The sequence below is a fragment of the Loa loa genome, assembly GCF_000183805.2.
Source record: "Loa loa unplaced genomic scaffold supercont3.97, whole genome shotgun sequence".
Taxonomy (NCBI): domain Eukaryota; kingdom Metazoa; phylum Nematoda; class Chromadorea; order Rhabditida; family Onchocercidae; genus Loa; species Loa loa.
In genome coordinates this window covers 186,746-198,657 of record NW_018108277.1, presented here as the reverse complement: position 1 = coordinate 198,657, position 11,912 = coordinate 186,746, and the positions used below count along the sequence as shown (strand labels likewise).

Below are 11,912 nucleotides of genomic sequence, written 5' to 3'. Positions count from 1 at the left end.
ATCCATTTAGCTAATTTATGATTTTTCGCTATTAATCAATATCCTTTTATCAGTAGCGCATTTAACTATGATAATTTCCATTTTGTTGTTCTTTCAATAAATTTACGAACTCAAATAGTTGTCTTTTTGTGTCAATGACCCAAAAGCTTATATTTTCGATTTTTTGACTCATAACTTCTTCAATGATTCGTTCTTCTGTTTCTTCCTCCTCTTTGTATTCTTTCATAGTCTGATATTCCCGTTGGGACCACTTAACTTCGGATTCTTTTAACCATTTTGGTTCATATTTCTTCAATTTTTCCGGAGGACGCCTTTTTGTAGTTTGTAGCAATCTTCATAGGGTTATGCTCACTTGGAATATATCGGAATAAAATTTTTACTTTCCGTATTTCTATCATTCCCGTATGAATCATGATAACAATTTTGAATGATTTTAGATTTCTCAATATATCTCACATTTCGAATTCGTTCATAGAATTATTGGAGAATGTTTTATTTTAATCGCTGCATAACGAGCCTTACTAGTATATCAGTAAGTATCGGAAGCATTTCCAATCAAGATATATTCATTCCTTTAATTGGAGCTAGATTTGACTTTTCAGTCTTTATAGCATTGTTGTTTAAAAGCATATGTCGCTGCTGTTGAATGTACTGCATTTGAAACATCAATAAAGGCATGACTTCGCATCCATTCTGTTTTCTTTTTTTTTTTTTTCTGTTACTCGTTATAATACTTCGATAACATCCGTTAATCATTTCTTAGTCAGAGATTTCTATATTATCTTATCATCTTTGTTTAGGATTTGATCCCAAGTATTATTATTCTTGATGAAATAGTATCATTCCATGGTGTCTTTTACCATCTATCCAAGTAATGTCGAGAATTTTCGTTACGTCTACTAATGATTTGGTTTTGTTCGATTATTTGTTATTGAAGCTTTCGTCGTTGGGGAAAAAAAAAGTAGTTATCTTGAAAATGTTCTTCTTCACTTCATAGTATTTCTTCAATGTTTCTCTCATTTCTTTAGCTGTCCTGATCTCTATCGTAGTTTTACTGCCATCGGTTTCCAAATGATGATTAGTGTCGACAATAGTAGGATTCTTTTAAAGCGACAGCACCTTATACTCTTTTTAGTGACTGGTTTCTTAATATTCCTTATCCAGAGAAATCTGATACAACACCTGTCAGTGGGAGATAATTCTATTTGTTTAAAAATGCCCTCTCCACCTCTGCTTTATTCACACTTTTTTTTTTTGAGAAGCGAGGACTACTCCAGTATTTTTGTTTTTTCAGAAGCGTAAGAGTATCTCGACTAAATTAGGAAGCATTACAAATCCCCCGGTACAGAATATCTTTAGATTTTTCGTGCATTTGAGATGTACCGAAGCATCATGAAAAATTCTCAGCGTTGTCGTTTTATGTGGGGATATAACCTGGCAAATAGTGAGTGACACCTTCTTGATCTATTCCAAGATAAACTTCTTCGATGATCTCCGACTTCAACTAATCTTGAATAATTCCGTGATACTGTTGAAATAAGACTTCATTATTCTGGAATTTTTGATTAATGTCTTGAGACAGAAACATAGTCTATAATGACTTTTTTAATTTGTCCACTGATACTTTCTCCGGCCATCTGACTTGATATTTTGCTTTCCGTTTAATAATGTTCCTTTTGAATTGTTTTAGAAAACGACGTCGTCATTTTCATTAGATATCCTAATGCCTATGATTCCAGCTTCTAAAATTGATCAATGTTATAATTATAGTCACTTTACAACAGCCTCGACTGATATTACCTTCAGAGCATTACTCACATATCCAGTTCCTTTAGCTTTTGTCTGGAACAGGAAAAATTCTGATTTTGCTTGATCCGATAAATTTGCCCAAATAATCGGTACCGATAAGTACAATGCTTTCCAATAAGTTGTTTCCAAATAGGTTGTTCCAATAAATTTTTTACCCATCTAATTGATCACATTTCGTCAGATGACATATCCATTTGGTTTATCTCCCACCCCTTGCATTTCATTAGGTAATTCCCGAAGTGTTCTTTACAAATGATATTTTCTTTCGCTGATCTCTTTATGCCAATCTTCGCCTTTTCTTTGAGTTTTTTTTTTTGTAATTTTTTGCTGAATGAAACTATGCTTATTTCCTCCTTCATAGTTTCTTGCGGATTGAGTTGGTTTGCCAACTTTTTTGAAACGAATGACAATTGCGCACTTTGGTCAAATTGCACCAACGCCTCTGTCTCTATCTCCGGAACTTTCGCATTGACTATACTAATTCTTTACACACTCCTCCTGGATCACTTTGATCAACCACTAAATTAGTTGTGCTCATTGGTTCCATCAATTTCCTTGCTTATTTTGTCCATTTAAATAACGCCCTCTATAGCAGAGCGATGATAATATATGGAGATTTACAGTGGAAATATTGTAATAATTTTCATTCCGTAGTTATTAACGGTGGTTTGATCTCATACATTTTGGGTATGCTTTAGTTACACTGAAATGGCCGATTTGTTGTTTCAAGGTCTAACCTTCAAAAATTATCCAATGGTTTTTTGTCATCCCAATGATTCTTATTACGGAGGACACCAGACCTTCGGTTTCTCAAAATTTGGTCTCTGTTCAACCTCGTCCTATCGACTGCTGTTTTTGAGTTATCACCACTTGATTTAACTACAACTAAAGTCGAAGTTTCATTCTTGAACTGTTCTATTCATGGTGGATCGAGTTTGTTCTTTCTCGAATTCACTAACGGAAGTTTGATCTTGAGTTATTTCTTCCAACTTCATTAACTCTCTTAGGTATTATCTCAGTCTGCTCATCGACAAAGACTTATCCGTTAATCTTCGTTCATCTACTTTAATGAGGATATCCTCCGGTTTGTTTCAATAATCACCTGTGAGATCGTATATTTCAGATTCTTCCTTAATGCTTGCAGTTGTTTGATTTATCTTTCAATACTTTCAATTGTTGTTTTCCATTCACGATTTTATTTTCAGATTCAGGAAAGATCATTCTATTCAGACATGTAACAGCACATACATGTGTCACTATATTTCTCTATCTTTTGAATACCATTGTATTTCTTTGGCGCGATCTCATACCCACTAACTGCTTATAATGCTTCATTTCCAAAGCGACAAATAATATAATTCAATTTCTAAATGTTCAGTATATACTAGTTGTGCATCACTGCCTTTAAGCCGTTCCAAAGTGCTTATCAGTGTCGAGGATTTCCGCTAAACACTGATAATTGTAATTAAGGCAGTTTGATTATCGCTTCTTGTTCTCACAGTTGTTTCCGGATTACTTTTTGATCTGAGATTAATCAAATCAAACTCTATAAATGTTGCATTTTATCTTCTGAATCATCCTTATATTTATTTAGAATTGGCACTGTTTCCATTCATTGTTCTATCAGTTTTAATACTCCTTGATTATCTTTTGTCAGTTCTCCGCACTTCATGTTTCCTTCCATTCTGTCATTGACGGAAGACCGCTCGAATGAAGGAAGTCCTTCCATTCTTTGTTAAAATATTCTAGCCACTTCAACATGTGCTTCGACTTTCCCATCATTTCCTTGATAATGATATTCTCTTCGTGCATCATAATGTTTATACAGTGTTAGTCGAATGGTCTTAAATCCAATTCTTTCATTTCGTTGAGAGCTTCTCTTTCGTCGGATTTGCGCTCTATATTACCATAAATGATATCCCGGCTCAAGACACTAATAATTTTGACGATAAAGCTATATTTTCAAATCAGCGATAGAGGTCGTTTGTCGGTGATAGAAATTTATTGGGGGTGATCAATTTTGACAAACAAATCCTTGTCGTTGTCATCAATAATAGTTGATTGTCCTTTTGTTAATAGGTTTGAGATATAAGGGGTCATCCTTCGTCGAGCTGGTAGATATGCTGCAGGAAATGCATTAAATTTAATGGGAGCAAAGAAGAGATAGTGTAATTGGCGATCGAAGTACGGCAGATAAGCGTAAAGGACCGTATAGTGCGTGTCTCATTGCAAAAAAAAAAAACTATGTGGGATTTTTTCCATAAATATATATAGGGTTGCGGACAAAGCTTTGAAACTCTACTTGGAATTATCATGGAGATTAAGTTGACCTTTAGCATGGTTCATGATTGTCAATCATTTCCACAACTGTAGTCGTGCTTAAATACCAGAATCCCGTTTGTGACATCCCCCTTCCCTCTCCCACGTATTGTCAGCTTATATTCTCATCGCCTTCTTCGTCGTCTTAATTTTACTCACGGGATTTCACCACCTTGTCCTGTTGATTCTCTCCCCCCTTTTTTGTTACTTGTTCTATAATACTGTACTAGTTTTATTTTGACGTTAATTTTAATAATCCAATATCATTATGGTATATAACAAATGATTGGATGAATAAGGTTATCATAAACTACATCATACTATAATTTTTCGTTGTTGTTCTTTTTCAGTTGCCATATTAGGAAATGTTTAATTCTTTCTTTAGGAAAATAAATACAAATAATAGTGATAACATTGTGTAGTTTTGAGGACTTTGTATATTATTTAAGAGAAAAAAAAACAACTTTCCAATTAATTGATAATGGGGTCGAAAAATTGCTATGCAATTAATTGCCGGTGATAACATTAATTTTGCTAAGTGAAATTTTTGGCGCAATGATTAAAATTAGTAAATCTGTAGATACATCAATGTGACAACAATTCAAGCGTTGAATTTTAATTGTCAGTTTCATACTAATTTCAATGTCAAGTTTTTAGTTTCGTATTTTAATATGAAATTGACAATTAAAATTCAGCGCTTGAAATTATGGCACTGAGGTATCTATAAGTTTATTAATATGGAAATTATGAGTTAAATGTTAATGTGGTGAGCTTTGCTTCAATAAGTAAAAAAAAAAAATTATAAAGGTTTAGAAAAACTTAATGTACCCTAATTTTAAGGAAAGGAATAGTTCTTATTTAAGTTCCTTTTTTTTTCTTTATTATTGTTTCATTTGCTATGCATAGGAAAAGGCAAATAGTAATATGCTAATTAATAAATAGATTAGCCGGCAGATAGATGGATAGATGCAAAGATCAATTTAATCAACAAACAAGTAAATCAAATGAGCGTAAAAGTTTTTATTGTTTCTTCTATGAAAACTCGTCATTTTGCTTCTTTTATTGTTTGCTTTGTAAAAACTTATTGTTTCCTTTTTTTTTCTTTCATTATTTGTTCTATAAACAATTCATTATTTTGTTGTTATTTGCGGGAAATACCAACATCTATCATCTATGTACAAATGATCAGTAGTTCTGATTTGTCAACATTTTTGTCACGAATTCTCTATTGTGCCATCCAATGCAATTAAACAACCAACGAACCAAATCAACCCATCAACAAACTGTCATGATTGACAGAAAGAGGTAGCTCTGTTAAGCGATTTAGTCGCACAGTGACATTGGTGACAAAACCGCGATCATTAATCGCTACCATTGTTGCTATTCCTACCATTATCATTACTACTGTTACTACTACTACTACTACTACTCCCAACCACTACTACTGCTATACTCCTGCTACTACTAACCACCACTACTACTATTACTATTAACACTGCTACTGCTACTACTGCTGCTATACTACTACTACTACTACTACTACTATTACTATTACTACTACTACCACTACAGTTACTATTACTATTACTAATACTACCACTACCTACTACCGCCACCGTATATTACCTCTGTGAAATATTGGTAATAGTAGGTATAAAAGAGGAAAATTTTTAATAGTGAAAAAAAGAAAAACAGGAATACCTGAAAACCTGAGACCTGAGACCTACCACGAAGTTTGTGATATATTTGATTATTTGGGATAAAGAATGAATTGATTTGGAAGAGAAACTACACCAGTAATATGCTAACACAATTTAATTATTTAGGATAAGGAATGAATTGATTGGGAGAGAAATTATATTAATAATGTACTAAGAAAATGTTTATAAATGAATTTGGAAAGAAAACCGAAATTTTGATGATAAAAAATTTGGTAGAGAATTTTTCTTTTATAATTAAGTAAATAAGTAATAAGTTTTAAACCAACTTTGAAAGATTATTTTTTTGGCTTTTTTTTTCCAAAAACCAAAAAAAAGGCATTTTAGTAAGAAATATATTAGTTAAAAAGTATCTATCACTGTGTATATAAGCGAAAAAATATCTATTATAAAGTACTAAACATCTATTTATTAGTTTTATTGGTTTTAATAGCTATTTTGATGAATAAACCAAATAAACCATATTAATTTTTTTTTTAGAATTTTCTTTTTTGATTGAAAATTTGATCATTGAAAATTAAATAAGGCAATTTAATTAGACAAATCAAATAAGATATTTAATTATGAAAAAAAAAACCCTTCAAGTTGTATTTGTTTTGTTATTTCACAATCCTTCGAATGCAATAATTCAATAAATTGACCAGAAAGACGATTATAATGTTCCCTGACGAAACGTTTCATTAATTTTGAACCAATAAACAGCACAAAGTTAAGGAACAATCGAATTACTAACATTTGAAATTTACTTTTTTCAGGTTAACGAAGAGAGAGAGAGAAAAAAAGAAGCAGCTCTTCCATTACTGATCTTTTATTGTAAAATTATTTGCTGAATCATCACGGATTTTTTACGTCAAGTTATTGCAATCGTTACAATCTGACGATTAATAATGGCATTTCAAGGGTATTCAATTTATTATTTTGATTCAATCATTTAATTTAATTATGATTGAATTCTATACTCATATTATATGCTTTTATTTTAAAAAAAAAGGATTAAAAAATTAAAAATAGAAGATGGTATTATTGATTTTTTTCTTTTAAGTCTTGTTTCCCACGGCTTTTTTCTATTTTAAATTATTTTATATTAAAATTTGCTTTATTATAAAATTGTAGGAAAAAGAAAGAGAAAGATTCACTCATTAACATCACAAATATCACATTAATTGAGTAAAATATGTGAGTAGGTAAATATGCAATATGTCATCTCCTCGATTTGTAAACAATATAAAAATTGATATATTTGATATATGTTTAATCCTAAATATAGATGTATGTAGCTTGAAAATAATCTCTTACGTGACCTTAATAAATCATTCATCATCTCTTACGTGACCCGAATAAATCATTCATCATCTCTTACGTGACCCGAATAAATCATTCATCATCTCTTACGTGACCTGAATAAACCATTCATCATCTCTTACGTGACCTGAATAAACTATCTATCGTCTTTGCTATTTTCATCCACATTAATTTAAGGTTTTTTTCTCTTTTAATTTGACCACATAATTACACACTTCTTCCGAGATTCTGGTTTGTTGTGAATGAATAAGACAAATGATCGCTTAATTGTCTAACTAATTACTTAATCTCAGTTGAATTGTTTTGTTTAGGAAAATTGTTTAATTAATCTTGACATAATGAAATTTGTGACACAGCAATGAGTGTAATGAGAAGAAAAGTACAATGACGAAATAGAAAAAGAATTTCAAAAAATAGCAAATTTTCTTAACTTATCTAAATAATTTGCTAATAAAATAGTCATATTTTAATGATTGGCAACAAAAAGATAATGAAAATAGATGAATCATTCCAATAATTATTTGAACAAATTTAAATGCTACCACAAAAATATAAATAAAGTACCAATGGCATATCGCTATGAACATTGAAATGGGAAAAGAAAAAAATGAAAAAACTAATTGGATTTTTATCAACATGTAAATTATGAATCATAGCAATTAAAAAGTTGTAAAATTTGAACCAATCATGCATTCATCAATTTCACTTATCAACTTCCTTCGGTTAAATATTCAATGAAACAAACAATGAATCATCATTTTGTTAAACGAAATGAAATTGCTTAAAATTCTTCGAAATTTTACGATGAATCAGTTTTCAGTAATTGCATTCGTACAATTTTCTCATTTTCTTTTTTTTTTTCCCCTCATCACCCCTTTTTCTTTAATTTTTATTTTGTTATTTTTGCCGCTTTTTTTTTTCTTGAAATTGTTTGATCATTTAAAATGAACGAATAGTATTGTTTGATCAGAATAGCTGAATTTTTTTTTTTCTATTCACGAAACGTAAAAATGTATTCCTGTTGTTATTAATTTTAGGACAAATGTTTTATGTAATGTTTTCCGCCAAATCACAGCTGCACAAACTTCGCCATTTCATTTCAAACCCTCCTTCTCCTTCCCTTCTTACTTTATTTTATTTCATTTCATTTATTTTCATTCAAAATATTTGATTTTAATCTTCTTACTTTTTTTTCAATTTCATTTCTATTCTTCATTTAATTCCGTATAAATCATTTTCCACTTTTAAGCAATTGAATTTTTCATTTCATGATCTTCTTTTAATTAATTTTAAACTGTAATTTTTTTCTCGTTAAAATAACTATTTATTTCATCCATAGTTCTATTCTACAATTTATGCAACTATTTTCATTTATTTTTACTCCTCTTTTCTTTTTTTTTTTCCAAATTCTATCGATATGTTTCAAAAATCGAACAAGTTTGTTTTATTTGCTTCAATTATGGATTATAAATGATAGATATAATGTAAAAGTTAATGAAATTTTAATAAAATATTATATATGAAAAAGTATAAAATGAAAAATGATCATAATTAAAAACCGAATTAAAATCGTAATTACTTAGCTTTTTTCCCACCAATAATTTTTCTAATTTTCTTTAATTTCTAGCTTTTTTCATTTATTAAACTAACTTTTGTTAAAAATATTGCACAGATTTAATAAATATAGCAATTATCGATGTTTTATTTTATTGTACTTTTTGTTTACTTTCGAATTTTTTAATTTACAATGTGATGTGAATTGTACGGTCACATTTATCACATTATTACAGTACACTAGTTTTTAAAGTAATTTAATTTTGGAATTGCAATTTAAAGTAATTAAAAAGTAATGCAATAATTTCTTTTGAATAATAATCTGAAGCAATGTTTCACTTTTTTTTTCTTTGGAAATTAAAATTTGTCCTCTGTATTGTCGTTTTATTAATTATAAAATTAATATTTATAATTCATCCTGATATTTCTTTTGCATTTACATTCCCATCTATCAAAAAATACTTTTTTTTGCAATTTCTAGTGAATTAAAAGAAAACAAATGCTTAATTGAATAAATGAATGATATTAATTATTGGATATTTAATGAGCAGTTTGAATTTCAAGTGAATTGATTTGAAGTGATACAATGAGAATTTCTATTTTCTTCTTTTTTATTTTTCTCTTTTTCTTTTTTTTAAACAATCATTTTTCATCTTAATTTTATGAATGAAATGAATATCTGTGTATTTGTATTGCCAAATAATTGTCCTTCATCTTAGAAAACCAGTTTTGTAATTTCTAACTTTTCGTTTTCTCTTTTTCTTTTCCCTAAAATCTTTCCAATGAATACTTTTATTATTCTTTACAAAAAAGATTTTTTTTTCTCCTATGTTAAAACTGCATTCATTGTGTTAAATAAAATGAGAAAATATTTATTTATTTTTTGATTTGAATCAATCGATAGTTTTTTCCTTCAATTAACTAAAATCATATTCATTCCATAAAAGAATTTTAAAAAGTGAAAAGCATCCTCAAATCAATCGTTTGAAAGCAAATATTTTTTTTTTTTAAACGATTTGGAGCAAATCATAAAGTTTATTATGTCACTCATTTATCAAATGTTACCTGAGAGAGCGAAGCATATAGATTTAAATAACATTTCGTATTTAATATTTTAAATCTGAATACTGTTTTGAAATCAATTCATTGTCAGTTATTTATTTTCAGCAAATTATTCCTGTAATATTTTCAAATTTATAAATTAATCACAAATAAAAACATTGTTTTTCAATATTTTCATGGTATGTGATATCGAAACAATTATGAATTGGCAAATAAATGAGTTAAATATATTTAAAAAAAAAACTTTGAAGCAACATTAAAACTCTTAAAAATTTAAGAAAAAATAAGGTAAATTAACGTAAAAAATAACTTAAGGGATTTGAGGTGAAAAAAAAGAATTATTCATTTGTTGACTTTTGAAATTACTTTATTTTTTTCTTTTTACCTTTTTATAGCAGCATCGTTCTCCTTGCTTGACACATTCGTTTTTCTCATCTCTTAGAGTTAAATTTAAAGTTGGACTCAATTAATGATGTTAATTAGTGGAAGAACAGTGAAAATGGTTTCAAAAAGATGAAAAAAACTTTATTTGGAATAAAATTATAATTAAAGAAAATTCGTGGTATAAAAATTCCAATTAAATTTTTGGAATAAAATTATAATTGTGGAAAATTCCCCGCGTCTGCGGCAAAATTATAAAATTATAATTTAAAATCAGAAAATGGCAATATTCAATTTATTAGGTGAATAAATTTGACAAAAATTTAATAAAATAATCAGATTTAAAAGTAATTTTCATTCAGTTTTTGTCCTGAACAAAGAACTGAAATGATGAAAAAAATATATAATATATATATATATATATGGATAGATTGAAATCGAAAATTATCCACTTAAACTTCTTCCCAGTCAAATATTCTACCTTTGGTAATTCTAATTACTAGTTATTGATTAGCATTAAATAGTGAATGCAATATTTCATTCAACAAAAAATGAGAAAACAGAAAATTTAATTAAGATTTGAAAATTTTACAGCTGACGTTTTCTTTTAAATGAAATTTCATAATAAACGTTAATTATAGAGCTATTTTTGTATAAATTATAAGCATTGGTAGATAATTAAGCTAACGTGGATTAATTCCATTTTTTACCTTTTTTTTTGCATAAATTTTATCTAATATTAACAATTTTTTAAAAAAAATTTTTGGGTGCTCAATTTATTCGTCAAAAAGAATCATCCATTCATGCCTTGAAATTATAATATTTCACTTCATTTTCTTTTTCCTTTCATATTTACATGTTTAATTTTGTCTTATTATAATTAAAACCTTGCATAATTGATCATCCTTATAAATTTCAATTAGATTTTTTAAACAATTTGGAACTATTTTATGGTAATTTCCAAAACTTTTTTTTCAAAATTTGATTTTTTGGGAAGAATTAGGAATATTTTCATTAATTTGATTAGTTTTTTTTTTTGTCCAAAAAAACAAATGAATTATTGATAAGTTAAACAATTTTCATCTGTTTTCACCTATTTTTTGATGAAGAAAAGAAAAACAAAACTTGATATTAGATGAGAAAGAAGAAACAGTGCTGATCATCTTCATCATCTTGCACTATTCGAATTTTTCTTATTTAAATTTACACTTTCTGAAATTAACCAAAATGAGTCATAAAAGTTTGTAATAGCAACTTGTTATTACTTATATTTCAAATATTAGTCTATCCTTTGATACTTCCTGATTTGAAAGTAATTAATTTTTGTCGCATCTATTTGCTGATATTTGAATTTTATTAAGAACGTTATTTAAATTTTCAGTTATGTTTGAAGAATTAATCCATTTTTGTATGCTTTTCTTTTTCGAGTAATTAATCTTTTTGTTCTATTCGTTATTTTAAGTTCTAATTTATACTAAATATTATTAATGATGATTTATATTTTAGAAATTTTCGTATTGTTCGACCAGTAAATTCATCATCATCATCATCATCAGCTAACCATTTGTTTGACATAGAGCAAGACGGTTACGCAAAATCATCATTCACATCAGACAGTAATGAATTCTAGTAATACTCGTACTGTTCCGGTACAATTAATTAGGAAGACATCGGTTGATGATTTTAATGAACGAATGATCGGAATGTTGGATCAAGTGGAAAAACGGGTGGAACAGCTAAGGTTACTTTTCATTTATTAATCGAAAT

At 28.3% G+C, this 11,912-nt stretch overlaps 3 protein-coding genes across 3 annotated transcripts in view; 1 reads left to right on the top strand and 2 right to left on the bottom strand.

The window, feature by feature from the left end:
• Window positions 1-1,727: 1,727 nt before the first annotated feature.
• LOAG_08721 (hypothetical protein) lies at window positions 1,728-1,968 on the bottom strand (the record flags this gene model as incomplete). Its single annotated transcript, XM_003144248.1, has 2 exons — window positions 1,728-1,742; window positions 1,801-1,968. The coding sequence occupies 2 exons, from the start codon at window positions 1,966-1,968 to the stop codon at window positions 1,728-1,730; spliced, it is 183 nt and encodes a 60-aa protein (XP_003144296.1).
• A 3,521-nt stretch (window positions 1,969-5,489) lies between these two features.
• On the bottom strand, window positions 5,490-6,527 carry LOAG_08719 (hypothetical protein; the record flags this gene model as incomplete). The annotated part of the gene is made up of 2 exons (XM_003144247.1): window positions 5,490-5,694; window positions 6,424-6,527. 2 exons carry the CDS (start codon window positions 6,525-6,527, stop codon window positions 5,490-5,492), a joined length of 309 nt encoding a protein of 102 aa, XP_003144295.1.
• Window positions 6,528-11,764: 5,237 nt separating this feature from the next.
• Window positions 11,765-11,912, top strand: part of LOAG_17586 (hypothetical protein) — a gene marked incomplete at its 5' end in the record, with an annotated part of 3,532 nt that continues 3,384 nt past the window's right edge. Inside the window, one exon of the mRNA XM_020450246.1 lies at window positions 11,765-11,886. Coding sequence (XP_020306113.1) covers window positions 11,765-11,886 — 122 coding nt within the window. The remainder of the gene's footprint in view (window positions 11,887-11,912) is intronic.